Genomic DNA, 25,161 nt, shown 5'->3' on the forward strand with positions numbered 1-25,161 from the left:
TGTGTGAGTATGGGTTCATACTGTGGTTGTGTGGAGGTCAGAGCATGTGTGATATGTATGTGTATATGATACATGTGTGTATGTGTGAGTATAGGCACATGTGTTTAGTTTACATGGCGTTTGTGTGAAGGTCAGAGTATAATTTCTCATGCTGGTCTTTGCTTTCTACCTTGTTCTCTTGTTGTACTGCTGGGTACACCCAGCTAGCTGGCCCACTCTGGCCTATGAGCTTCCAGGATTCTCCTCTCTGCCTGCCATCTCTTTTACTGTCTCCCAACTATGAGCACTGGGATTACAGACACATGCAATTTTATCCTCTGAACCATCCCCCGAGTCTACCTCTAGCCCTTGTCAAACTTTTTTGTTTGAAAAAAGAACTTGGTAAGCTGTTTAGACTGGTCTCAGATTTGATATCCTCCTGCCTTAGTAGGAGATTAAAGGCCCTACTACCACATATGCACTATGCCAGACAGTTTAAAGACTTTAAATTTTTAAAAAAATGTATTGTTTGAATGTAGAGTTCGGCAAGGCAAATCCCACAGTGTGTGTGTGAGTGTGTCTGTGTCTTTTTCTCTGTATGTGTGCCTGTGTAAGTCAGAGGAGAACTCTGGAGTGGGTTTTCTCCTTTATGTGGTTTCTGGGAACTGAATAAATTGTTCAAATTTGTAAAGTACTTTACCTACTGAGCTATCTTGCCCAGTTCAAAGTTTTTTGTTTTGTTTTGGTTTTTTTGTTTTGTTTTTTAAAGATTTATTTGTTTCATGTATGTGAGTACACTGCTGTCTTCAGACACACCAGAAGAGGGCATCAGATCCCATTGCAGATGGTTGTGAGCCACCATGTGGTTGCTGGGAATTGAACTCAGGATCTCTGGAAGAGCAGTCAGTGCTCTTAACCTCTGAGCCATCTCTCCAGCCTTCAGTTCAAAGTCTTAAAAGTGTGTAAGTGTGTGTGTGTGTGTGTGTGTGTGTGTGTGTGATGGTATATGCACATGAGTGCAGGTGGCCAAGTGCAGGTGGCAGTGGAGTCAGAGTTGTCAGATCTCAGATCTCCTGGAGCTGCAGTTATAGGCAGTTGTGAGCCACCTGACATGAGTGCTGGGAATCTACTCAAGCTGTCTGCAAGAGAGGACACAATCTTAAAACAAAATGGAGGGGCTGGGGGTTTAGCTCAGTGGTAGAGCGCTTGCCTAGGAAGCGCAAGGCCCTTGGTTCGGTCCCCAGCTCCGGAAAAAAAAGAACAACAACAAAAAAAAAACAAAACAAAAAAAACCCAAAACAAAACAAAATGGAGGTAAGATTGGGGCGGACACAGATACAGAGAGATTCAGTGAGGAGGGGAAGACCCGCTGTTTTGTTCCTGTTAGGTTTTCCTAGAATGAGTAGACTGCTGAATATGTTGAGTCCTGAGTTTTGACTACAGAATTAAGAGACTAGGTGAAGGGACCATCAAAGCAGATAAACAGGAAGGCGAGGGAGTAGTGCTTGGGGACAAATGAAGGAAAAAGTATGCCAAGGACATTTAACAGTTTCTTTCCACCTCCTAGAGCAGTGGTTCTCAACCTGTGTGTCATACCTTTTGCAGGGTCCCTAAGACCATCTGCATATCAGATATTTACATTACAATTCATAGAAGTAGCAAAATTACAGTTGTTAAATAGCAGTGAAAACACTTATCGGTTGGGGATCACATGACATAAGGAGTGGTAAAAAGGTTGCAGCGTTAGGAAGGTTAAGAACCACTGTCCTAGAGGATTGGGATGGTAATCATTGTCTCCTTGGGAACACACACCTCTAATCCTAGAATTTGGGAGGCAGTGGCAGGTGGCACTTCAAACCCCCTAGTGCAGGTTAGCCTCCTGTTTGTTTTTTTGTTTGTTTGTTTCGTTGTTTTGTTCTGTTTTGTTTTTTTAAGGCAGAATTTCATTCTGACCAAGTTGACCTTAAGTCTCCAGCCTCAGCCTCCTGATTGCTGAATGTGAAATTGTAGGTGCAAGCCACCACTCTAGGCAGATCAGACAGTTAGCTTAACATGCCAGTGCAGGCTGTTTTTAAACAGGACAAATGGCCTCTCTTGTAGTGCAAAGAACATAATAAGCTCAGAGGCTGAGCAGCGGAACTCCATGACCTCGGTGACCACAGTCCATTCATAAACACAAGATCTCAGCTATTTTCATTTTAATATAAGTCCCAAGTACCATTTGCACTGTATGGCAGTTAACTAATCTCCAGGATATCTGAAGAGCATGGTCTGTGACTGCTGGACTCAGTGCCCTCTGTTCCTGCCCTCATGTCCTCTCATTGCTCCCAGGCTTCACCCTCAGTAGTGTGCCTACTACAGTCCTGACTCTGAAGTGGACTTGGTATTAAGGAAACGGCAAGAATTTCAACTTTTTGTAAGGGAAAGAAAAACTGACCTCAGAGGGAAGATGTTCTACTACAGAGAGCTTGTCTATCCCACAGTGGGAAGGGTGTGCTGTGGTGCCAGACACGGCTGAAAGTAGAAGAATCTGAATTCCTCTGAGGGAAAGCAAAAATAAAAGATTTTTAAACAGTGGGTATCGTGGCTCATGACTTTAATTCTAGGACTTGGGGAGCAGAGGCAGACATTCCATGACAAACCTGGTCTGCACAGCCAGTTCCAGTCCAGCCAGGGCTACACAGAAATTTCCCATCTGGGGGGTGGGGGGAGAGATTTGCTTTAAATCCTATCAGAATGGCTTTTCGTGTCTGTCCCCTGTACTTGTAGCAGAGAAGTTTTGAAGCTAATGTGACCTGATACTTAAGGTAGAAACTCTCTCCTTGAGGACAGCAAGTCTAGGGCCATCCTGGATGGTAATAAAGAAACCTTGTCCTAGAAAATAAACATAAACATAATATTGGCACAGAGTTTCCGTTGGGATGATAGAAGCCTGTGTTGTGAAGGTGGATGGTGGTGATGATTACACAATAGCGTGAATGTTCTTTTTTTTTTTTTTTTTTTTTTTTTTTTTCTTTTTTCTTTTTTTCGGAGCTGGGGACCGAACCCGGGGCCTTGCGCTCGCTAGGCAAGTGCTCTACCGCTGAGCTAAATCCCCAACCCCATGAATGTTCTTAATCCACTGGAAGGTGTTCGTAATGGTTAAAATGCAAACAAAATCCAGACATGCTTCTCTTGGGTCAGCATGAGACCTTGAACAAAGTGCATTTCTGTTTTTTCCTGATCTTTTCATCTTTGAAGCTTACATAACTGGGTTGTCATACTGGTGGTTGTGACATGGTGTATCTCTGCAGTAAAATCCTCAGAGTATTTAGAGGGAGTTTTAGGGGAGCCGTGTACACAGAATGATGGGTGGAGACCAAGGCTGCATCATTTTGACGTAATTTTCCAGCTGCCTCTTAGGTTACAGTAGAATACATGCAGGGGATGCACACAGAGGGGAAACTGTATGGCCAGATGTTTGATTCCCTTTTCCTGTATTTTTTTCTAGGACAGAACAATAAGCTAAGCAGACTCTGACCATTGGCCTCCCACTAGCCAGGATCGACCTAGCTCTCCTTTTGTGGTCCATGTGCTGCATCGTCTGCTGTCAGTGTGTAACCGGCCCCCAACGCAATGTGTGTTTGTCAAACCATGGAAGTGGGGCAGTATGGCAAGAACGCAAGTCGGGCGGGAGACCGAGGAGTCCTCCTGGAGCCCTTTATCCATCAGGTGGGCGGACACAGCAGCATGATGCGGTACGACGATCACACGGTGTGCAAACCTCTCATCTCTCGGGAACAGCGCTTCTACGAGTCTCTCCCTCCCGAAATGAAGGAATTCACCCCAGAATACAAAGGTCGGTCAGTGGTCCTTTTTGTGAGACTAGCAACCTTTGACAGAGTCGCTCAGTGGTCCTGTGTTGTTTGCCTTATGATGCGGTTGTGGTTCTTTATTACCCCAGGTCGTTAGGTAAAATCAGAAGCTGAAATTAGCAGAAATGGTTTTAGATCATGAAAAGCTGAGAAAAATCGACAGCAGGAAGGCCCATTGGTAGAGAAAAGACTATTGTCAAGGAGTCCCTTGTTTGTGACACGGGTCTAGGGGAGAAGGGGACAATCCTTTGATCCCTAAGAAGGATAAAGGGGTACTATCTAGGCTTTAAGATGGTTGGACAGCTGGCAAGGGGACAGTGGTATGTGTTTGTGTGTGCTGGAGAGGGAATTTATGGGATATTCAGGGGCCCTGATAATAGAGTTTGTTTTAAGATAAGAGCTGACTTTACAGAACAGAAAGAACCTTGTGGGTGTCTTAGAATCAGGCCACAATAGCATCTATTCTTTGCACTCTGTGTGTACTATTAATTACTATCTTATTTATTTATTTACTTATTTATATGAGTGCACTGTAGCTGTCACTCCAGACACACCAGAAGAGGGCATCAGATCTCATTACAGATGGTTGTGAGCCACCATGTGGTTGCTGGGAATTGGACTCAGGACCTGGACCTCTAGAGGAACAGTCAATGCCCTTAACCACTGAGCCATCTCTCCAACTTTTATAAAATTGTTCAGAACCAGGCTGGAGAGATGGCTCCGTGGATAGGAGTGTGTGTTGGTTCCCAGCACCCACATGGCAGCTCACAACTGCCTGTAACTCCAGGTCCAGGGAGTTTACTTTCACTCACGTGTGAGGTACACTTAAATAAACATAGTCAAAATTCTCATACACATAAAATAAAAATGAGTAATCCTTTTAAATTCTTTTTTAATTTAGTTATGATTTTAGTCATGTTAACATTCTTTACTTAGGGGATTTCCATTTAGCCATCTAAGTAAGAGCTGACTTGGATTCTTTTTTTAAAAATTTGTTTTGTTTGTTATATATACAACGTTCAGCCTGCATGTATATCTACCTGCCAGTGAGGGCACTAGATTCCATTACAGATGGTTGTGAGCCACCATGTGGTTGCTGGGAATTGAACTCAGGACCTCTGGAAAAGCAGTCAGTGTTCTTAACCGCTGAGCCACCTCCCCAGCCCCTGACTTGATTCTTCAAGTCTGAGAAATTATGGAAAAATACATAGAGTTTGCCATTTTGTTGTATGATTTAATAGCATTAGGTACACTAACATAGTTGTGTGACTATGACCACTGTTCACTGTGAAGCAGGTATTGTGAGCATACAAACCTCCCTGTGCTTTCTGTGTCTGAGCCTTGGAAACTTACAGTCTACTTCCATTAACAAATAGTGTAGTAGTCCATATAAATGAAATCATACATTTTTCTCAGTTTGTATCTGGCTAATTTCTCTTAGCCTGTTTTTAAAGTTCATCTGTTTCATAGCATGTATTTGAATTCCTTCTCGGTGCTGGAGCTCAGTGCTGGAGTGCTCGCCTGACCCAAGTAAGAGCCTGGGTTTGACTCCAGCACCACAAAGAAAACAAACCGTAAAAAGAAAAGATGTATTTGTATGTGTGTAGGAACTCTTGTACCATGGCATTCATGCAGAAGACAGAGGGTGGCTTTCAGGAGTTGCTTCTCTTCTGCCACTATGTAGGTTGCAGGGATTGGGCTCACGCCTTCAGCCACAGGTGTCTTTACCCGCTTTACCGTCTCAGGGCCTTTTTGAAAAGTTGTGAGGGCTGGAGAGATAGCGTGGTAGTTAAAGTGCCCGCTGCTCTTTACTATGATCATTATTAAATTTATTTACTCTACATTCTGGTAACAGCCTCCCCTCCCTCCTCTTCTTCTAGTCCCTCCCTCTCACCTCCCCTTCCCCCTCCCCCTGTTCCTTTCTTGGAGAAGAGGAGGTCTCCTGTTACTATCAGTCCACCTTGGCATATTGGGTCACAGTAGGACTAGGTGCATCTTCTCCTGTTAAACCTACACAAGGCAACCCAGCTAGGGGGAAAGGAGTCCAAAGGCAGGCAGCAGAATCAGAGTTAGCCCTGCTTCGGTTGTTAGGGTTCTCACATGGAGACCAAGCTGCTTAGGTCCCTCCCATGTATATATGCTCTTTGGTTGGTGGTTCAGTCTCTGTGAGCCACTCTGGGCCCAGGTTAGTTGATTTTATAGGTTTTCATGTGGTGTCCTTGATCTCTGGCTCCTTCAATCCTTCAGTTGCTGCTTTAGAGGGCCCAGGTTTAATTTCTAGCACCTACATGGAGGTTACAATGTCTGCAACTCCAGTTTCAGAAACTCTGACGCCCCCTTCTGGCCTCTGTGGATACTGCATGCATGTGGTAAATAGACATGCACTCAGGCACAAACACATATAGACATGAAATAAAATAATAAAAATGGCTGGGCTTGGTGGTGCACGCCTTTAATCCCAGCACTTAGGAGTTAGAGGCAGACGAATCTCTGAGTTTGAAGCCAGCCTGGTCTACAGAGCTAGTTCCCGGAGAGCCAGGGCCACACAGAAATCCTGTCTCAAAAAAACAAAAACAATAAATAATTAAAATGAAAACATGGCAGATTGGTTACAGTGTCACTGCCTCCATCTTCTGGATATTGTGAATGATGGTGCATACAAGGACATGAGTCCTGCTGTTCAGTTCTGTACATATTTTAAGGTACGCCAATTCTGTGTGTACCTTCCTGTTCTTTATAGCACTAGGGATTGAACCTAGGGACTGGATGGGCTAGGCAAGCCCTCTACCACCGAACCCCACCCCTATTCCTTTGTTTGTTTGTTTAAGAATGCTAGGAAATAGTTGACCAGTTCATCTGTATTCCCCGACCCTGTTTACATTTTAATTAGTAAAAAGACTTTGGCAGTTTTTAGAGTCTGGTTCCAGCTTGTATGGTGGGGCTTTGTTTGTTTTAGTCTCAGCTTGTACTTGGAGTTGTGTCCACAGCTCTCCTCATCCCTCAGACACTGTGTGATGATCCTGTGTTAAATGCTTTGCTCTGGAGACATTGTCATTTGCAATTACGGAACCCCACCTCATTTCTTCACACTTTTTTTTTCTTAAAGATTTATTTATTTATATGAGTACTCTGTAGCTGTCTTCATGTACACTAGAACAGGGCATCAGATCCCTTTACAGATGGCTGTGAGCCACCATGTGGTTGCTGGGATTTGAACTCAGGACCTCTGGAAGAGCAGTCAGTCCTCTTAACCACTGAGCCATCTCTCCAGCCCCTTCTTCACACTTCTTAGAATCTGTAACTGTTCTGTGCATGTTTATTTACTTGGCAAAAGCAAAGCTAATGATACATATGGAAGGAAGATCTTCCTCATTCATCATGGAGGCATCTGTGGTTGCCTTCATACATAGTTATGAAACATTGCCTCCCTTAATAACAAGGACTGAGATACGGTATCTCTGAGACCTCTCATTCCTAGTCAGCATTTAACTGGAGGTCCCAGCCCGTGCAGATAGATACATCTGAGTGAGGAAGAAAAAAGTAAAATTGTTTTTCCAATGAACAATAACTCTTTCTTCAGCCGAACTATTATTTGAACAAAGGGTTATAGTCCCTCTGCTATAATTATTTTTCTCCAGACCAAATAATGCTTCCCATATATTCTTTATGTTGGGTTATCGAATATAAAATTTTTAGTTGGTTAATTGGAAAGTTTTTCCTTCTCCTTCAATTACGGTGAACAGTTTCCTGGGGACTGTTAGCCTAGGCTGACTTTCACAGGCATTCACATTGCCCCAGGGATTCTTTGAATATGTATTCTGGACACATGAAGAATAAATCAAGATGGGAAAAGGAGGCTAATAGAAACAGCGGCGCTTTTCTGGGAGTGTGTGATGGTTCTGGGGACAGTCAAACTAGAGTGTAAGGAAGCGCCCAGAGTATAAGAAGGCTATAGACTGAAAGAGTTCAATCTTTCTTTTCTTTTCTTTTTTTTTTTTTCTTTTTTTCGGAGCTGGGGACTGAACCCAGGGCCTTGCGCTCACTAGGCAAGCGCTCTACCACTGAGCTAAATCCCCAACCCCCCCCTTTTTTTTTTTTAGAGATTTATTTATTGTATATGAGTACACTGTAGCTGTCTTCAGACACACCAGAAGAGGGCATCGGATCTCATTACAGATGGTTGTGAGCCACCATGTGGTTGCTGGGATTTGAACTCGGGACCTCAGGAAGAGCAGTCGGTGCTCTTAACTACTGAGCCATCTCTCCAGCCCTCAATCTTTCTTTTTTAAAGATTTATTACATATAAGTGTACTGTAGCTGTCTTCAGACACACCAAAAGAGGGCGTCAGATCCCGTTACAGATGGTTGTGAGCCACCATGTGGTTGCTGGGATTTGAACTCAGGATCTCTGGAAGAATAGTCAGTGCTCTTAACCACTGAGCCATCTCTCCAGCCCCTAAGTGCATTCAGTCTTAAACAAGTTCAAAAGAGGGGTTACAGAGAGAAAGCCGTGCACATGGACAGGTTGTGCATGTGAAACCCTCTGAGGTGTGAGTTTGAAGGGTTTTTCTTCTAACAGGACCTAGAGACCAATGCAGTGCTAGCTTAGGGAAGGAAACAAGTGCAGAGGACAGAGTTCCTCTCAGCCACTCACTGCAGGTGGACATATAGATGTGTCAGTGATGGACACAGGGTGTCATACAGAAATTCAAGGGTGGTTTTACTGGTTTTTTTTTTTTTCTTTTTAAAACACCTTCTTGATTATATTTCTGAGTATTGTTTGTTTTATCTCTTGATCTGGAAGAAACTAATCTGGTTGTCAAATAGATACAACAGGAGCTGGAGAGATGGCTCAGCGGTAAGAGCACTTATTCTCGCAAAGGAGACCCAGGTTTGTTCCAGAGGATCTGACGCCCCTTTCTAGCTTTGTGTGATACACTTGCATGCATGTGAGCAAAACACTTAACACATAGTAAAAGAGTATGTGTGTGTCTGCATGTATCTGCGTGTCTGTCTGGGGTGTGTGTGTGTGTGTGTGTGTGTGTGTGTGTGTGTGTGTGTGTGTGTGTGTGAGAGAGAGAGAGAGAGAGAGAGTAAAAGGCGTGGTAGTGCCTTAAATCCTAGCACTTCCCAGGCAGAAACAGGTGGATCTCTATGATCAGTGATTTGGAAGAAGCCAGGGCTACAGAGTAAGACTTAAAATACCAGGTAAAAATGAAAAACAGACAACAGGCATGGTCACAGACACCTGTAACCTTAACACTGAGAAGTGAAAGCAGAAAGGCCAGTTTAAGGTCATCATCTACTTCATAGTGAATTTAAGGCTAGCCTAGGCAAGACCATCTTACAAAAATAAAAATAATGGAGACAAATTATTCCATGGGATATAGTGGGGAAATCCAGGAAGGCATTTCACCTTAGAGACTCCAGAATAGAATTCTGTCTGTGTGTGAAACTAAGAGAGCACTGTGCTCAGTGTGGGAAGAAAAAAAATACATTTTTAAAAATTTGTTTTATGAATGTGAGTACACTGTATCTGTCCTCAGACACACCAGAAGAGGACATTGGATCTCATTACAGATGGTTGTGAGCCACAATGTGGTTGCCGAGAATTGAACTCAGGACCTTTGGAAGAGCAGTCAGTGCTCTAACCACTGAGCCATCTCTCCAGTCCCAGGAAGAAAATACTTTATCTATGAACACTATCTTGGAGATTGTTTCTTTAGGTGACACTGTCATGCAAAAGGAAAACAGATCTAAAGATTATTGACAAGCAATGGGGTCATCTTAAAGCAGTTGAGTAGATAGAGGGTTAATTTTTTTAAGTACCCATCTTTTGAAAAAGATGTTGTTTTATGTGTGTGAGTGTTTGTGGTCTACACACCACATGCATCCTTGGTGTCCATGGAGACAGAACAGGACATTAGAGCCGTGGAATTGGAGTTAGAGAGGCTGGTGAGCCACCATGTGGGTCCTCTGCAAGAGCAGCAGGTGCATTTGGTTGCTGAGCCGTCTGCCTGCCCTCTAGAGTGTCACATTTTGTCTGGCTTCAATGTCACCTAGAGAACATTCTATGTGAACGGTGAGTGCTGAGTTACAGAAAGCAGAAGGGTGAAGGGAAATGGAGAAGATAATTACACATTTACCCCCACACAGAGGTAAGCAGTAGCTTGAGAGTTGTCTGTCTCTGGGAAATGGGTGTCCGCTGGCTATTATTCTCAATGGATGCACAGTTGGGTGAGGACAGGTGAGGTCCATGGTTTATGAGAAAGCAGGAACAGACGTGGACTCCACCAGGCTTGATGTCTGTTAGTCAGCTGCTTTTTCTCCCACAGGTGTGGTTTCTGTCTGTTTTGAGGGAGACAGTGACGGTTACATCAACCTGGTAGCCTACCCTTATGTGGAGAGTGAAACTGTAGAGCAAGACGACACACCTGAGCGGGAGCAACCTCGGCGCAAACACTCCCGCCGGAGCCTGCATCGGTCTGGCAGTGGTAGTGACCACAAGGAGGAGAAAGCCAGCCTGTCCTTTGAGACCTCTGAAAGGTAAGAAGGGTTTGGACAGAGCTTGGTAGCACATGCTGAATCCTAATGATACCAACATTCAGGACAGTGTTGGAGTCTTTGTTAGGGTCCAAGAATCATTGAAGGAATTGGGGGAATTCCAGGGAGGGCTAGGTGACCTTTATCCTGATTGGTTGGCTCTATTTCTAGGGGTTTCCATACCACAATCCAGGTGGTATCCTTTGTTGTTGTGCCCTTCTCTTCTTGGAGACCTTGGTGGGTGTCACTGTTATAGTATATTAAATGTCATATTCAGCAGGTCTCTGACTGGTTTGAGGGCTACTACTTACCTAGCATATCTGAGTTAAACAACTTTTTTTTAAAGGTTTATTTATGTATATGAGTAGTACACTGTAGCTGTCTTCTCACACAGAAGAGGGCATCAGATCCCATCACAGATGGTTGTGAGCCACCATGTGGTTGCTGGGAATTGAACTCAGGACCTCTGGAAGAGCAGTCAGTGCCCTTAACCGGTGAGCCATCTCTCCAGCCCACTTATTTATCTGTTTCAAACTGTACCTTGCAAACATAAAACAAGAAACTAAAGCTCTAACCTCATAGTTAACTTTATCAATACTTAGCATGACTATATTAAAGGATATGATTATAAAATTACTGCTTATCAACTTGTATTTTTTAATTATAGTAATTTTATGAGACTGAAGCCTATTAAGTTTGAGCCTTAAATATCATAGTTTTTAATTGAAGTTCTTCCAGTATCGAAATAACTTTTTTTTAGCCCATAAATATATTTCATGAAGAAACTAGAAGCTTTTTTGGCCTTGGCTGAGGCAGCAGCTCCTTATCTGCTCCTTGGACTGAAGGAGGGGAGGCTGCTGTTGGAAGGGGCCTGTGAGCCTTGCTAGAGCTCAGGCAAAGGACGTGGTTCTTAACCTTTCTAATGTTGTAAACCCCTCAGACTTCTTAAATTAACAAATTTCTTGATTTTTATTCCTGTTATTATTACCATAATTTACAGTATAATATATTTTGACATAATAAAAAGACAAAGCTACAACAGATAAAAAGACCTCAAGAATCTGTATCTAATCGACATTTCATTCATTAATCAATATCTGTACTTTTAAAATGGAAACTTTCTGTTATTGTATTTATTTATGTTTTTTTTTTTCTTTTTTTCGGAGCTGAGGACTGAACCCAGGGCCTTGCGCTTGCTAGGCAAGCGCTCTACCACTGAGCTAAATCCCCAACCCTGTATTTATTATTTTTATCATCACATCTGTACCTATTACAGTAGGGGTTGAGTGAACCCTTTTGATTATAATTACTTTTCTCCATGGGTTTAAAACTTGGGGCTGGAGAGATGGCTCAGCAGTTAAGAGCACCCGACTACTCTTCCAGAGGTCATGAGTTCAATTCCCAGCAACCACATGGTGGCTCACAACCATTTGTAAAGAGATCTGATGCCCTCTTCTGGTGTATCAGCTACAGTGTACTTATATATAAAAAAAGAATAAATCTTTAAAAAAAAAAAACAACAAAAAAAAAACTTGATTGCTGTTGTCCAGCAGTATCTCCTCCGTCCTTGTACCCATCATGCACCAGCAAAGACATGCCAGTACAGCATCCAGCAAACTAAAATGTCACAGCTTTGTCACAGTCCAGACAGTTCTATGTCCATCATCAAATGTAATAATTTTATGCTATAAAGTTTGGCTGCCAACAAGAAAATTTCCTATATGTGAACACATGGAAGTTCAGCCTCAATACCTCATTAAGGAAACATTTTAAAATCCCACCTTTTATAAGTCTGATTTTTTTTTTTAGGACAGGAATTCCATAAAAAATATTATCCCAATTTAAAGGTTATCTTTAGAGACCTTGGTTGGCTCATGCATATGTTGTTGCCTGGGATGATTTTCACCCTGAGGTTTTTTTTTTTTTTTTTTCGGAGCTGGGGACTGAACCCAGGGCCTTGCGGTTGCTAGGCAAGCGCTCTACCACTGAGCCAAATCCCCAACCTCTACCCTGAGTTGTTTTAAACCAGCTTTCTGTTACTGATATTATAGATTATTAACCATATATCATAAATTATAAATTACTATTTCATAACCAAGACATGCAGATTATAGTAAACTTATATTTGTAAGACTGGTCAGAAATAAACATGCAGTGGCCATATACATTGATACATTTGAAACACATGGGCTTTCTTTTTAAGCTGTAATTTTAAGCGCGCAGCACCTTGCTGCCTGTTGGATCCTATTCTCATGGGCATAGATGTTTTGAAGTTGTCAGGTTACTTAGCAGGGAGGCTGAGAAGCTGCTGGCCACTTGAAGAGCAGCCTGCACAGAGCCCCTGGCTTTACTGCCATCTTGATCCAGGCAGGAGGCAGGGCTCCAGGGGCAGCACCACCTTGTCAGTTTTAATTGTCCTAATTCAGCTCCTTTTTTCTAAAAATCCTAGAAATGAATTAAAACTAAGTCAAGGGGTAAATAACCAGAAATAAAGTTTTTTTTTTTCTTTTTTAAAGATTTTATTTATTTTATCTATGTTAGTACACTGTCGCTGTCTTCAGGCACACCAGAAGAGGGCATTGGATCCCATTACAGATGGTTGTGAGCCACCATGTGGTTGCTGGGAATTGAACTCATGACCTCTGGAAGAGTAGTTGGGTGCTCTTAACCGCTGAGCCATCTCTCCAGCCCCAGAAATGAAGTTTTTAACCATTTCTCCAGACCCACATGTCCCATAGTGCAGGGTTAAAGACAGCAGAGACCTAGGTTTAAGAATGGGGTTGTGCATCATCAGTTCCCAAGGGTTGGTGAACCTACTCGCCACTCAAACCTGCAAAAGATGGTTAGTTTCCCAACCGTACAGTTAAATTTAGACTTTAGACTTTTTTTTTTTGACGGGGGAGGGGGGGAGGTTGGTCAGGCATTTGAAGTCCTTGGAAGTGTAATTGGACTCAGTCCAGTGGAGCTGGCTGGCCGGCCCGTGGTGTCTCTTAGAGTGATAGGGGAGAACAAATATATCAGAGCACATAAAGCATATAGTAAGTCTATAGATGTTCGGGAAAGAAACCAAATGAAGCTGATGGTAGCCTTCCCTAGGGTCAGGCCCCGCCTATCAGGAATGACCCACCAGCCTCCACCAAACCCTGCATTTAGCTGGAGTTCTCCCACTGCCACTGGGAGTCACTGGAGATGGCCTGTCCTGCCCTGCCCTTGGGCTTTGCCTACTAGGTTCATCCTGGTCATATCAGCATCTACCAAAGCCTGGTGCAGACTGGAGCTCTGAGTCTCCAACAATAGGAGTTCCAGGGAAGCTCCCAGCTGAGAAGGGAGTCTGTGGTACATCAGCCCTGCCTCCAGTGCCTGCCTCCAGGTTGTGTTAGCCAAAGAAACAAAAGGAAAAAAAAATCACCCTACACTAAATAGAGCAGAAGACAATTCTGAACAAGACAGGTAAAGAGACAAAAACACAAAGACCCATGACATACAGAGTAACCTCAACTCACCAATTGGTGGAGAACCAATGGCTTCCCTAATACCCCCCCAACTCAACTAACCAAGGGGGTGGTCCTAGCAATCATGGATGAGCCCCCAAGTGTTATGGTCCAAGAATCACTGAAGGAAGATCCCAGACTCAAATAGTATGCAAAGGAAAAGAGGGTTTATTCTGCAGAAATTACCAGCACACAGGGATCAACCATTCATCAAAACAGCAACCCAGAATGAGCGCACAGATTCAATTTAAGGGGATTAGGGAAATTTCAGGGAGTAGTAGGTGATCTTTATCCATATTGGTTCTGTCTCTAGGAGTATAGGGGGCTTTGGGATTGGTTAGGGCTCTAGGGGCTTTCCAAAACCATTGCTGGGGGTCAGGGGACTTTCTAGAACTGTTGCTGATTAACTATTCTTTGCTCAGGCCAGATGGCAGGGCAGCTCCTAACTGACTGCCTGTAGGCTGTGGTTCTTGCCTGAACTGGATAGTTCAGTTCTGGGAAATAGAAACTTATGCCTAGTCCCCTGCACTGGCATTTTGCAGCCTGTCATGGAGTCAGCCTGGCTCAGTCCTCTCAACCTGACATATGATTGGAGAATATGGTTCTCAACAGTGGGGTAGGGGTAAAGTAGGGGTGGCTGGTGTTTGTAGGCTACTCCCTCTGATACAGCCTCCCTTGTGTACTTCACCACCTCAGTGACATTGCCTTCTGGGTGTGGCTGAACTCCGTTAAGAGAAACTGAAGCTTTGCCAGCCCTTTAGAAGCAGGGATGCCCTGTGCTAGCGGCAATAGGATATTTAGCTTTCTTTTTAAGTCTCACACCTATAGGGTGAGAGTGGTGATAGACCAGTGACTTTTGTTCAGACTCTGAGAATCTGATGATACTATCCTTTCCATGCTCCTGTAGTTATACTCTGCATTGGTTTTTCTCAGAATTAAGTCTCTTAATATTCCATACAGATATTAGTTAGCTTCTACTAAATTGAATATAATCCAGAGGCTAGAGAATAAAGTGTTGGCAATCAAAGTGTGATGATGCATTCTTGTAATCCTAGCACTCAGGAAGCTGAGGCAGGAGGATTATTATTACAGCATGTGCTGCATAACAAGTTCCAGAATAGCTTGGACTACAAAGTGAGACCTTAGTGGGGTTGGGGGAGGAATGGAGTTAAGAATGCTTCCTGCACTTCCAGAGGACCCAAGTTTGGTTCCCAGCACCCTTATCTCCAGCTCACCAAAGTTCCAGGGCACTCAGTGCTGTCTTCTGGTCTCTGCAGGCACCTCCACATCCATGACATACACAGGTACTTTTTTTTTATTTTTTAAAGTTGGCAGGCATGTCAATACACACCTTTGATTCCAGTGCTTGGGATGGGCTGTCTTACATGGAAAGTTCCAGGTTAATTGGGGCTACACAGAGGAAACCCTATCCTGAAAACCCAAAAAAGAGAATATATGTGTGTGCGTCTGTTAGCATGTTGTCTGTACTGTTGTTTGTGAGACAAGAGTTCACTGTGTACTTCGGCTGGCATAGAACTCAGTAATTTCTCATCTCTGCCTCTCAAATGCTGGGTTCATAGCATGCCCCCATGCCCAGTCTTGTATTACTTTCTGTGGTTGAACATCACCTCATGTAGACAAAGCATCTTTTGTTTTATTCATTCATCAGGTTATGATAAACATAAGGGAGGCCATACCTGTGGGAGTGTCCTATGAGGATTTCAACCCCTTGTTGAAAAGTCACTGTCTCGATAGATAGATAGATAGATAGATAGATAGATAGATAGATAGATAGATAGATAGATAGATAAAGTTATAGATATAGATGTTTACAAGGATGTGGAAAAATTGGAACCTTCTAGTTTGCTTGTGAGGAAGGTTGCAGAGTGTTAGAATTTCTGTTCTTCTTGGTCCTCCCTCCTGCGTGCCGAGATTATAGGCATTTACAGCCGTGCCTAGTGTATGTAGTGCTAAGGAGTCAACATAGGTCTTCATGCATATTGATCGTGTATCAGAGAAGCTTCAGCCCTGCCGTCAGATCACGTCACTGAAACATGCTGCCCACACGAGCTGACAGAGCTTTGCTCAGGACTAGAGCAGTCCACTCCTTACGTAGGCTTTAAGAGGTCCTGTTGATGTTAATCAAGGAAACCTGTGTAGTTGTGAATGTTTTTCTCTCCTGTTTTTTGGGCTATGTCTGCAACTGTGTTGGAAGGAGAGGGCTGGCTGCACATGCACGCTTTAGTTAAGATGTGCATGCGTCTGTGTTGAGTATTCTGAGGGCTCCTGCCTGCGGAAGCCTTTACCTCATCCCCATCCTCCACAAGGGGCTTTCTCTTGACCAACTCTGTGGGGCCTCACTTTGACTATGGGTGATAGAACATTCCAATCAGTAGCTAGTGTTGATGATTCTCTTTTGGCAATTTTTAGAGTGGGAGTTGTTTTGTTCTCCAAAGTGACAGCATTTACTTTATTGATGAAAGGCCAGTGAATATAGATTTAACATCAGAGTCTGCTAGGAAGGTGCCAGCCCTGTTCACAATGACTGGACTCCTGTCTGACCTGTTAGCAGAGATTCTGAGTCACGCCAAAGATGGAGGCTATTCACCAGGGCCAGGACTAGGCTAGACTAGGCTAGACTAGGCGGCTAGACAGAGACCAAGCAGGCAAAGAGCAAAAGCTTTTTTCTTCCATGTCTTTTACATCAACTCCCAGCAGGCTGTCTGGGTCAGATTAAAGGTGAGTCTTCCCACTTAAATGATTTAAGAAAAGTCGATCACAGGCATATCTAGCTGCTTGGGTTTTAGTTAATTCCAGATGCAATCAAGTTGACAACCAAGAATAGCCATCACATCCTGTCTTTGCGTTCTGAAGGTTGGATTACACCTTAGTCACAACACTCACATTGTTCCATGGGTTCTGGGACACCAAACTCCAGTTCCCATCCTTGTGTGGTGAGTGCTGACCACTGTGCTGTCTTCCCACTGCTGGTCTGCTTTCGAAATAGGATTTTTCTGTGCTGCCCATGCTGATTTGGTCGTAAACTCGCTGTGCTTAAGTAGTCCGCCCCCATTAGCCTTTTGAGCACCTGGGATGACCAGCACACAGCACCTTCCGTGTGGGAACGCCAGAGCGCATTTACAGGGCTACAGTTCGGTTGACAGCAGCAGAGTGCAAGGGAGGCTACCAGCTTCAGGATACCCTACATGGATGGCACTTGATCTGCTGTTTTGTTTTGTTTTTAATAAGATTTGTTTATATTTTTAATTACGTGTGTTCTGGGAACCAAATCCCAGTCTTCTACAAAAATTGTAGTTACTCTTTTTTTTTTTTTTTTTTTTGGTTCTTTTTTTTCGGAGCTGGGGACCGAACCCAGGGCCTTGCGCTTCCTAGGTAAGCGCTCTACCACTGAGCTAAATCCCCAACCCCAAATTGTAGTTACTCTTAACCACTAAGCCATCTCTCCAGTACCTAGTTTTCTTTCCTTTTTTTTTTTTTTTTTTTTTTTTTTTTCTTCTTCTTTTTTTTTTCGGAGCTGGGGACCAAACCCCAGGGCCTTGTGCTCGATAGGCAAGCGCTCTACCACTGAGCTAAATCCCCAACCCCTTCTTCCCTTTTTTACTTTTTTTTTGTTGGTGGTGGTGAGTTTTTTTGTTTGTTTTTCTTTTGTTTTGTTTTTGGAGAGGGGTCTTTGTTTTGCTTTTCAGACATGGTTTTACGTAACCCTGACTGGCCTTGAACTCTCAGTATGTAGATCAGGATGGCCTTGAACTCACCTGAGATCCACCAGCTTCTGCCTCCTAAGTGCTGATATCAAAGGTGTGTATCACCATACTTGACCTCTTTTATTTTTTAAAAAAACTATTTAAATTAAGTACTATATATTGTGGGGTATTTGTTGGGGGCAGGGTGTGTGTCTATATCCCCTTCTGTATATAGAGGTCAGAGGATAGGGTTGTGGAGTTAGTTCTTTCCGTCTACTGTGTGGCTCCTGGGGATCCACCTCAGGTTGTCAGCTTTGTGCAGCAAGTGCCTTTACCCTAAGCTGGCCCGTGTCACCAGAGCCCAGGCTCTTTTCCTTTGACTTTAATGAACGGGGAGTGTTATCGTACACTGTAATTGGACACGATTGTTTCTCAGGAACTTCTCAGAGGCCCACTGCGCTCATTATGTTCACTCACTTTTACTTGGGTTCTGGGTGTTAGGCGAGGCTTGTTCTAATTCTTCTCTACCAATGTCCCTAAAGGTGACATCTCTGATCTCTTAGTGGTATGTCTGTTCTTCTTTCTTAGCTCCCAGGAGACAAAGAGTCCAAAGGTGGAGCTGCACAGCCACTCAGATGTCCCTTTCCAGATGCTAGACAGCAATAGCGGGCTGAGCTCTGAGAAGATCAGCTACAACCCCTGGAGCCTGCGCTGCCACAAGCAGCAGCTGAGCCGCATGCGCTCCGAGTCCAAGGACCGAAAACTCTACAGTATCCTTGTCCACTGGCGTGAAATTGTGTGAGGAAACGACAAGTTTTGTTCCTATTGCAGTTTTGGTCTGAGGACTGAATCTGGGGCCCATTCATGCCCAAGCATATTTGCTCTACCATTGAACTCTCCCCTTAGTCTCAAGACTAAGCATTTTCTATTAGCATATATTAGACATAATAGTCGATTTTATTATGAGGTTTTTATACAGGTACATAATGTACTGAAGTCACATTCAGCTGCTTACTCTCTGATGTTCCTTCCTCTAATTTCCCTCTTCCTGGCTAGCCTGACTCTGATTCTCTCTGTGTGTCCTAGGCAGTCTTACAGGGTTATTTACAGGAACACGGGTACCTGACCCCACTGGGGAAAAGATCTCTTCCTTGGACTGTGTTCTTTCTCTGACCTCATTGTTAGTTCTTTTTTAATGATTTTTGTTTTGTTTTGGTTTGGTTTTGGTTTTTCGAAACAAGGTCTCTTTGTGTAACCCTGAGTGTCGGGAACTCGGTTTGTAGACCAGGCTGGCCTTGAACTCAGAGATCCACCTGCCTCTGCCTTCCTATTTATTGCTGGACCAAAGGTGTGCACCACCATTGCCTGACCTTAAAATGAGGTTTTACTCTTTGGTAGTTGATATGTGTGTGCTCACACGCATGTTCTGTCCCTTACCCCTCTCCTGCTGGAACCTGTGCCCCACCTACAAAGAAACAAACAAAACAAACAAATACTGAATGTAAGGAGAGTGCTGGCATCTTCATGTCCTAGCAGCCTTTAACTACCAGTAGCCTTTCAGTTCCATGAGGGGTAAAGCCTCATGTGCGCCTCTCCCATTCATGCTGGAATGCTGATGGGCCAGATCTTATGCAGGTCTTGTGTAGGAAGCCACAGCTGCTATGAGTTCATGCCTGCCACAGCATGTGCCCCTCCCTCCCCAGGCTGGAATTAGCATGCTCCGTTTTGTCCAGGTCCTGTGCAAGCCGTAAGTCAGTCACCACAGTTGCTCTCTGTACCCGACTGTAGTGAGCACGCTGTGGTCAGAGACAGTGTTGTGCATACTCCTTCCTGTCCTCCATAATGTCCCCTAGGCCTTGGAAGGAGTGATAACAGCTGTAGCTGTCCCACTTACGGCTGGACATTGACAGTTACTCACTCTCTCCAAGATAGATTTTAAGCCCAGTTTTTCCTGAAAATTTCTTTTGAGAATGTTAGAAATTTCCTCTTTTTTTTTTTTTTTTTGGGAATAATGCTGCAAATACGTCTTTCTTATTTCTTAGGTCTGGGTGAGTTACTAGACTAAATAAGTAAGGCCTTGGTTTACTGATGCTGGCAGAGATGTGGCCAAATATTCTTTGGGCTATTGTGTATGTGGTAGATCTACAGCACAGAAAGCACAATAACACTAGGTGTGGTGGTGTGCGCCCATTGTCTCCGCTCTCTCCCTGGGGCCGGGAAGCAGTAGCTCATTGCCATCCTTTACTCTCCGAGCTGTTGAAGACAGGGATCGTGAGACTGTCAAAGACCGGAGATAACCAAGTCAGTAATGTGCCTGCTATGCAAGGCTGAAGACCTGAGTTCAGATCTGTAGAACTTTTTTTTTTTTGGTTCTTTTTTTCGGAGCTGGGGACCGAACCCAGGGCCTTGCGCTTCCTAGGTAAGCGCTCTACCACTGAGCTAAATCCCCAGCCCCAGATCTGTAGAACTTAAAAAAAAGCCAGGCTTGCCTATGATCACATCCTGAGAGGGTAGAGACAAAGGCAGACAGATCCCTGAAGCTTAGCTGGATCAGTGAGCTTCAAGTTCAGGGAGAATTCCTGTCTCAGAAAATAAAGATAAGGAGCAATGAAGAATGGCCTGAAGTTGCCCTCTGCCCTTCACACATGTGTACCGACACACCTACTACAACAAGTATACACCACACATACAGCATAACGTGTACACCCCAAATTACAAAATTCAGATCAGTGGGTATCTTGTATATATGCTATGGAAAATTAGATAGATCATAGGCTATACAAGGAATTCCTCTTTCTTAAAAGAGGGTTTCTTCTACATAGCCTTCTCTACATAACCCTGGTTATCCTAGAACTCACTATGTAGACCTTGCTGGCTTCAGACTCACAGAGCTCTACCTGCCTGTCTTGTGTGAGTGCTGGGATTAAAGGGTGTGTGCCACCAAACCCTGGATCTAAGATTTTGTGGGATATATATTCTAAAATTAATGTCATTTGTTTGAAACTGCTGTTTAAGAACTTTTGAGGTGGTGCTGGAGGGATGGCTCAGAGGTTAAGAGCACAATTCTCAGCAACCACATGGTGGCTCACAACCCTCTGTAATGGGGTCTGATGCCCTCTTCCGGTGTGTCTGAGGACAGCTACAGTGTGCTCACATACATTAAATAGATAAATCTTTAAAAAAACAAAAACAAAAGAACAACTTGTGAGGGGGTGGAGCACACCTTTAATACCAGTACTCGGGAGACAGAGGCAGGTGGATCTCTGAGTTTGAGGCCAGCCTGGTCTACAAAGCAAGTTCCAGGACAGTAAGGGTTACACAGAGAAACTCTTGTCTCAAAAAACAAGACAAAACAGAACAGAAGAATTTGTAAGACATACAGTTTCTGGCGGACCAGCATGTCACTTTTATAGAGAATTTTCATTGTGTTCTTCCGGGTGGAGCTGACTGAGTATGGTCACCATTCTTCTTGACTCTGGCCCAGAGTTCCTCCTGCTTGAGAATGTGGTTCACCACTTCAAGTACCCCTGTGTGTTGGACTTGAAGATGGGTACCCGACAGCATGGGGATGATGCTTCAGCTGAGAAGGCAGCCCGGCAGATGAGGAAGTGTGAGCAGAGCACATCGGCCTCGCTGGGGGTCAGGGTCTGTGGCATGCAGGTGAGTCACCACTGCTGCGAGCCCAGGTGCTGCCGAGTGCATGTTTAGGTTGTACCCACCCTGCCTGACATCTGTGTCTTCCTGGCTGCACTGTTCCAGAATCTCCTCTGAAAAGGTGAGTCACCACAGGGTGCTGTGCGGTTTTGCAGGTGGGTTCACTGAGCCCTGCTTTCCTCACTAGACTCTGGCTGAGCTCCGTGTGCAGGTGCTGACAGAGCCGGGTACCCTGTCATGGGGAAAGTAAGACTTGTCTGTCAGCAGCGCGTTCCCAGTTAGACTCTAGTTTGCAGGCAGGCTTCTAGAGTGATGGCAATAGGCCTGCTATTGGCTTTCACAGCTCCATGACTGGAAAACCTGGGGTGAATGTGGCCTCCCTGCTCCAGTAGGAGGAGCTGAAGAGCTCAGGTTGGTCAGAGTGCCTTCCAGACCGGTTTGGTTGGTTGGGGGTTGTTTTTGTTTTTTGTTTTTGTTTTCTTAGTTGGGGATACTTTGTGGTCATCAGACCTTCCTGGTTCTCAACCTCATCTTGTCTCCTGGGGTTTCAGGTGTACCAGCTGGACACAGGTCATTACCTCTGTAGGAATAAGTACTATGGTCGTGGACTCTCCATCGAAGGCTTCCGCAATGCCCTGTATCAGTACCTGCACAATGGCTTGGACCTGCGACGTGACCTTTTTGAGCCTATCCTGAGCAAACTGCGAGGCCTCAAAGCTGTGCTGGAGCGGCAGGCCTCCTACCGCTTCTACTCCAGTTCCCTGCTTGTCATCTATGATGGCAAGGAGTGCCGGTCTGAGCTACGTCTCAAGCACGTGGACATGGGGCTCCCTGAGGTGCCACCACTCTGTGGTCCCAGCACCAGCCCTAGCAACACCAGTCTTGAGGCTGGCCCCTCTTCTCCGCCCAAGGTGGATGTCCGCATGATTGACTTTGCACATAGCACATTCAAGGGCTTCCGGGATGACCCCACTGTTCACGATGGGCCAGACAGAGGCTATGTGTTTGGCTTGGAGAATCTTATCAGCATCATGGAGCAGATGCGGGATGAGAACCAGTAAGCCCAGTTCTGGGCCCTAGGACCCCTTCCTCTCCACCCACAGGCAGGGACCATTGCTCTGAACTTGCTGTGAGGACACAGACTTGCTTTTAAAGGGTTATATTTCTCTTTGGTGTAAACTAAAAGAAATGTTTTTAGCTGTAGCCTGGAATCCATATGTATAAAGTAGGGGAGATAGGACATTCGTCCTCAGCCTGGCTCCCAAGCTCTGGGTCCAGGCTCACTCAGGAAGGAAGAGGTGGCCCCCGTGGGCCTGACAGCAAAGAGAATGCCTTGAACTTTGGTTTCCCTTGCCTAAGGTTTTTGGGATCTGTGGCTATGGGGCTCTGCTGATCATGAGGTGAAGCCCTTGGCTGGCACAGGGTCTCTCCATGCCTAATCATCCCTTATTTCCCAGAATTGGGGAAAGTTAAGTGCCCACATCCTGAGGGCCTTTCTAGTTTTGTGCCAGTGCTTAAACAGATGCCCTCAGGGCATTAGAGGGCTAACTGCACAGATGGACTCATCCTTAGGTCTGATTTTGGCATGGGGCTAGATTTATGAAACTGAGCTAAGGCCGACTCATAGCAGAGGGCAGGCCCTGGGCTCCCTAGACACCCACTGGCATGTAACCCTGTTCCTTTCTCCACAACCCCAGCCAGACTCTCGCTGAGATCCCTTGCCTAAGGAGGCCTTCATATCCTCCTAACCCACTAAGATGGGCACAGCTCTGTTTGCTAAGGAGAGTCAGTGTCCTGGGAGGCCTAAAGGCCCAGACAGTATTTGCAGTTCTTGGGCTTTGGGTGGTGTCCCTTCCCCTAGCTTGGGCAGCTATGCTGCCCTTGGATGGGCTGCTCCTCCCAGGGCTTGGGAACTGTGGTCCGCTCAGGGTCTCGTCTTCTCCAGGCCAAGTTCGAGGCAGCAGCCCATTACCGTGGTGTTCCAGGCTCTAGGCTTGGAGGGAGAACTTTAAACTTGTTTGCTTTTAGGGACATAGGGCCCTGGGTACCGGTGCCCAGAGTCTGCTGAGAGCTTTGTCTGATTAATCCTGGGGTTTGTCAGTCAGTCCATTTGTTCACCCGCTGGCCCTATGTTGTGGCAAGCTTTCTGGAGTGTAGCCTTGTTGATTAGTGTGTGTTGATTTCATGCTTCTCAGCAGAGTATTCTTGTTCCCTTTTCTGAGTCTTTGATCCTGTGCCCTTCTTCAGCAGGTTCTGCTGTTAAAAACCTAGTAGATGAATGATTCTTAGTGGTGTTTACCTGCTGGCCCAGTGGCCTCCTTGTGGGCCTAGGGTATGGCCTTCAGCACCAACAGTGGGTAGAGAAGGTTCAGGTGTGATCCTGACCCATTGCTTTTATTTCTACTACCAGTCCTTTGATGGTAGAAACCTGCTGCCTGTAACATAGGTGTCCCAACAGGTTACACTACACTCATCATTGCCAAAGTGAGCAACATTCTCCATGTCTGTCACTTCTAACATGTCTATTTTGGCATTTGAAGGTAATCCTGCCAACCTTTGAGAGAAACTGGTAGCGAATGGCATAATTTCCGGGTTCTTAAGAGATGCAGCTTCTGAAAAGGGTTTCCAAGTCATAGTCTTCTGACCCTGGTGCCAGTGGTGGGCAGGTTCCCATTCCTTCGGGCCGGGAGGCATAGCTTTGCCCATTTCTGGTTACTAACAACTGCCTTCTGCCCAGTAGTACTTGTTGCTTCAGCCATGCAGCCAGTGTTATTAGTGTGGATGCCTTTTCTCTGCCAGGAGAGAGGTCAAGAGGAGTTCGGGGCCAGCAGAGACCACCAAGGAATGTGCTGTGCTTCCCGATTTACCAGATTTTGGGAGGTGCTACCCCCATTCTGCCGCTTCTCAAGTAGCAAGGGAGGTGGTGGGCACTCGCACTGCTCCTGCAGCACAGTGTGGGGAGGCTGGGATGTGCTGCTGCTTAAGGCCAGGGCCCACTTTTCAGCACTTTTAATATCTGGAGGCCCTGCTCGGTTATGTGATGGTGGTGGCAAGTGTGTGCAAACACTTTAGATCACTGCTCTTCTGCCTGTCCCAGGCTAGAGCCCCGTTCTTTTCTGACAGGTCCTGCCTTCCCAGCCTCAATTTGGGACCAAAGTGCAACTCGGGATCATGGGTTGGGGAGCTCAGATTACCCCTCTCCATTGTATTTCCCGGGCCAAGCCCACACCAGCCCGGGGAGATGGGTGGGAGTGAAATGGGATGGGTGCTGCTTAAAGAGGAAGGGACCAGTTAGAGCAATTTCCTTGCCTGGGATCCCACTCGTCCCAGCTGTGGGCCTGTGCAGTGCTGTGGGGATTCTCTCCTAGAGGCAAGGGACCTGGGCTCGTTCAGTATCCGCTGCTCATTCGCTCACATCTGGCCAAGTGCACGTTCCCTAAATGCAAACTGCTTTGAACTTTACAGCTGTATAAGTTGGTTGTGTGTGTGCTCATTTTAAAAACTACGTTTTAATGAGAAAAAAAAGGAGGACCTGAGGAACGTTCCTTTGCTTCTGTGGAGGAAATGTAAGACTTCGAATTCTGGAAATTGTTATCTGCTCCTCTTTCCTGGAAGCTACACACCCTAAGACCTGCGCCTGGATACATACGTGGCTCCATTGGCGCTTAGGCGCGCTTGCGTTTCCCCGGGTCTTCTGTGTGGTGGAGGAGTACTTGGCCCAAGCTGGCCCTATTCTGTACACCCAGCGCTATCCGCCCGCTTGTGTCCGGTCATATACGTCAAAATAAAGCCTCTAGAAACTGAACTCTGTCCTAGTCTATGTGAAAACTTCATAGCCTCCGGTTGGGCCGACCTGGCTAGTAGATATCATCCACCTGAGGGGAAGGTGCCGGGGTCCCAGCTGAAGGACCCGGTTGAACTGGGTCGGGACAGGTG

General features: G+C 45.2%; 1 protein-coding gene and 1 long non-coding RNA gene across 4 annotated transcripts; both read left to right on the forward strand.

Moving 5' to 3' along the window:
- The first annotated feature begins 3,329 nt into the window (after nt 1-3,329).
- On the forward strand, nt 3,330-25,030 carry Ip6k1 (inositol hexakisphosphate kinase 1). Of its 3 annotated transcripts, none has more exons than NM_053316.2 (6): nt 3,330-3,358; nt 3,470-3,817; nt 10,169-10,379; nt 18,160-18,341; nt 21,056-21,231; nt 21,777-22,419. In NM_053316.2, the coding sequence occupies exons 2-6, from the start codon at nt 3,595-3,597 to the stop codon at nt 22,284-22,286; spliced, it is 1,302 nt and encodes a 433-aa protein (NP_445768.1). In that variant the 5' UTR covers nt 3,330-3,358; nt 3,470-3,594; the 3' UTR covers nt 22,287-22,419. The 3 variants fall into 3 exon arrangements, 2 of the variants coding, with proteins under 2 accessions (NP_445768.1, XP_087419592.1); XM_087563466.1 differs by lacking the exon at nt 3,330-3,358 and adding an exon at nt 21,569-21,636 and having other exon boundaries at nt 3,595-3,817; nt 21,777-25,030; XR_015626918.1 differs by lacking the exon at nt 3,330-3,358 and having other exon boundaries at nt 21,056-21,346; nt 21,777-25,030.
- Nucleotides 3,872-7,839, forward strand: LOC148004353 (uncharacterized). The gene is made up of 2 exons (XR_015628062.1): nt 3,872-7,436; nt 7,614-7,839. It is a non-coding gene; the product is annotated as an uncharacterized LOC148004353 (long non-coding RNA).
- Nucleotides 25,031-25,161: the final 131 nt, after the last annotated feature.

Source organism: Rattus norvegicus, chromosome 8 (assembly GCF_021556685.1).
Source record: "Rattus norvegicus strain SHRSP/BbbUtx chromosome 8, alternate assembly SHRSP_T2T, whole genome shotgun sequence".
Classification (NCBI taxonomy): domain Eukaryota; kingdom Metazoa; phylum Chordata; class Mammalia; order Rodentia; family Muridae; genus Rattus; species Rattus norvegicus.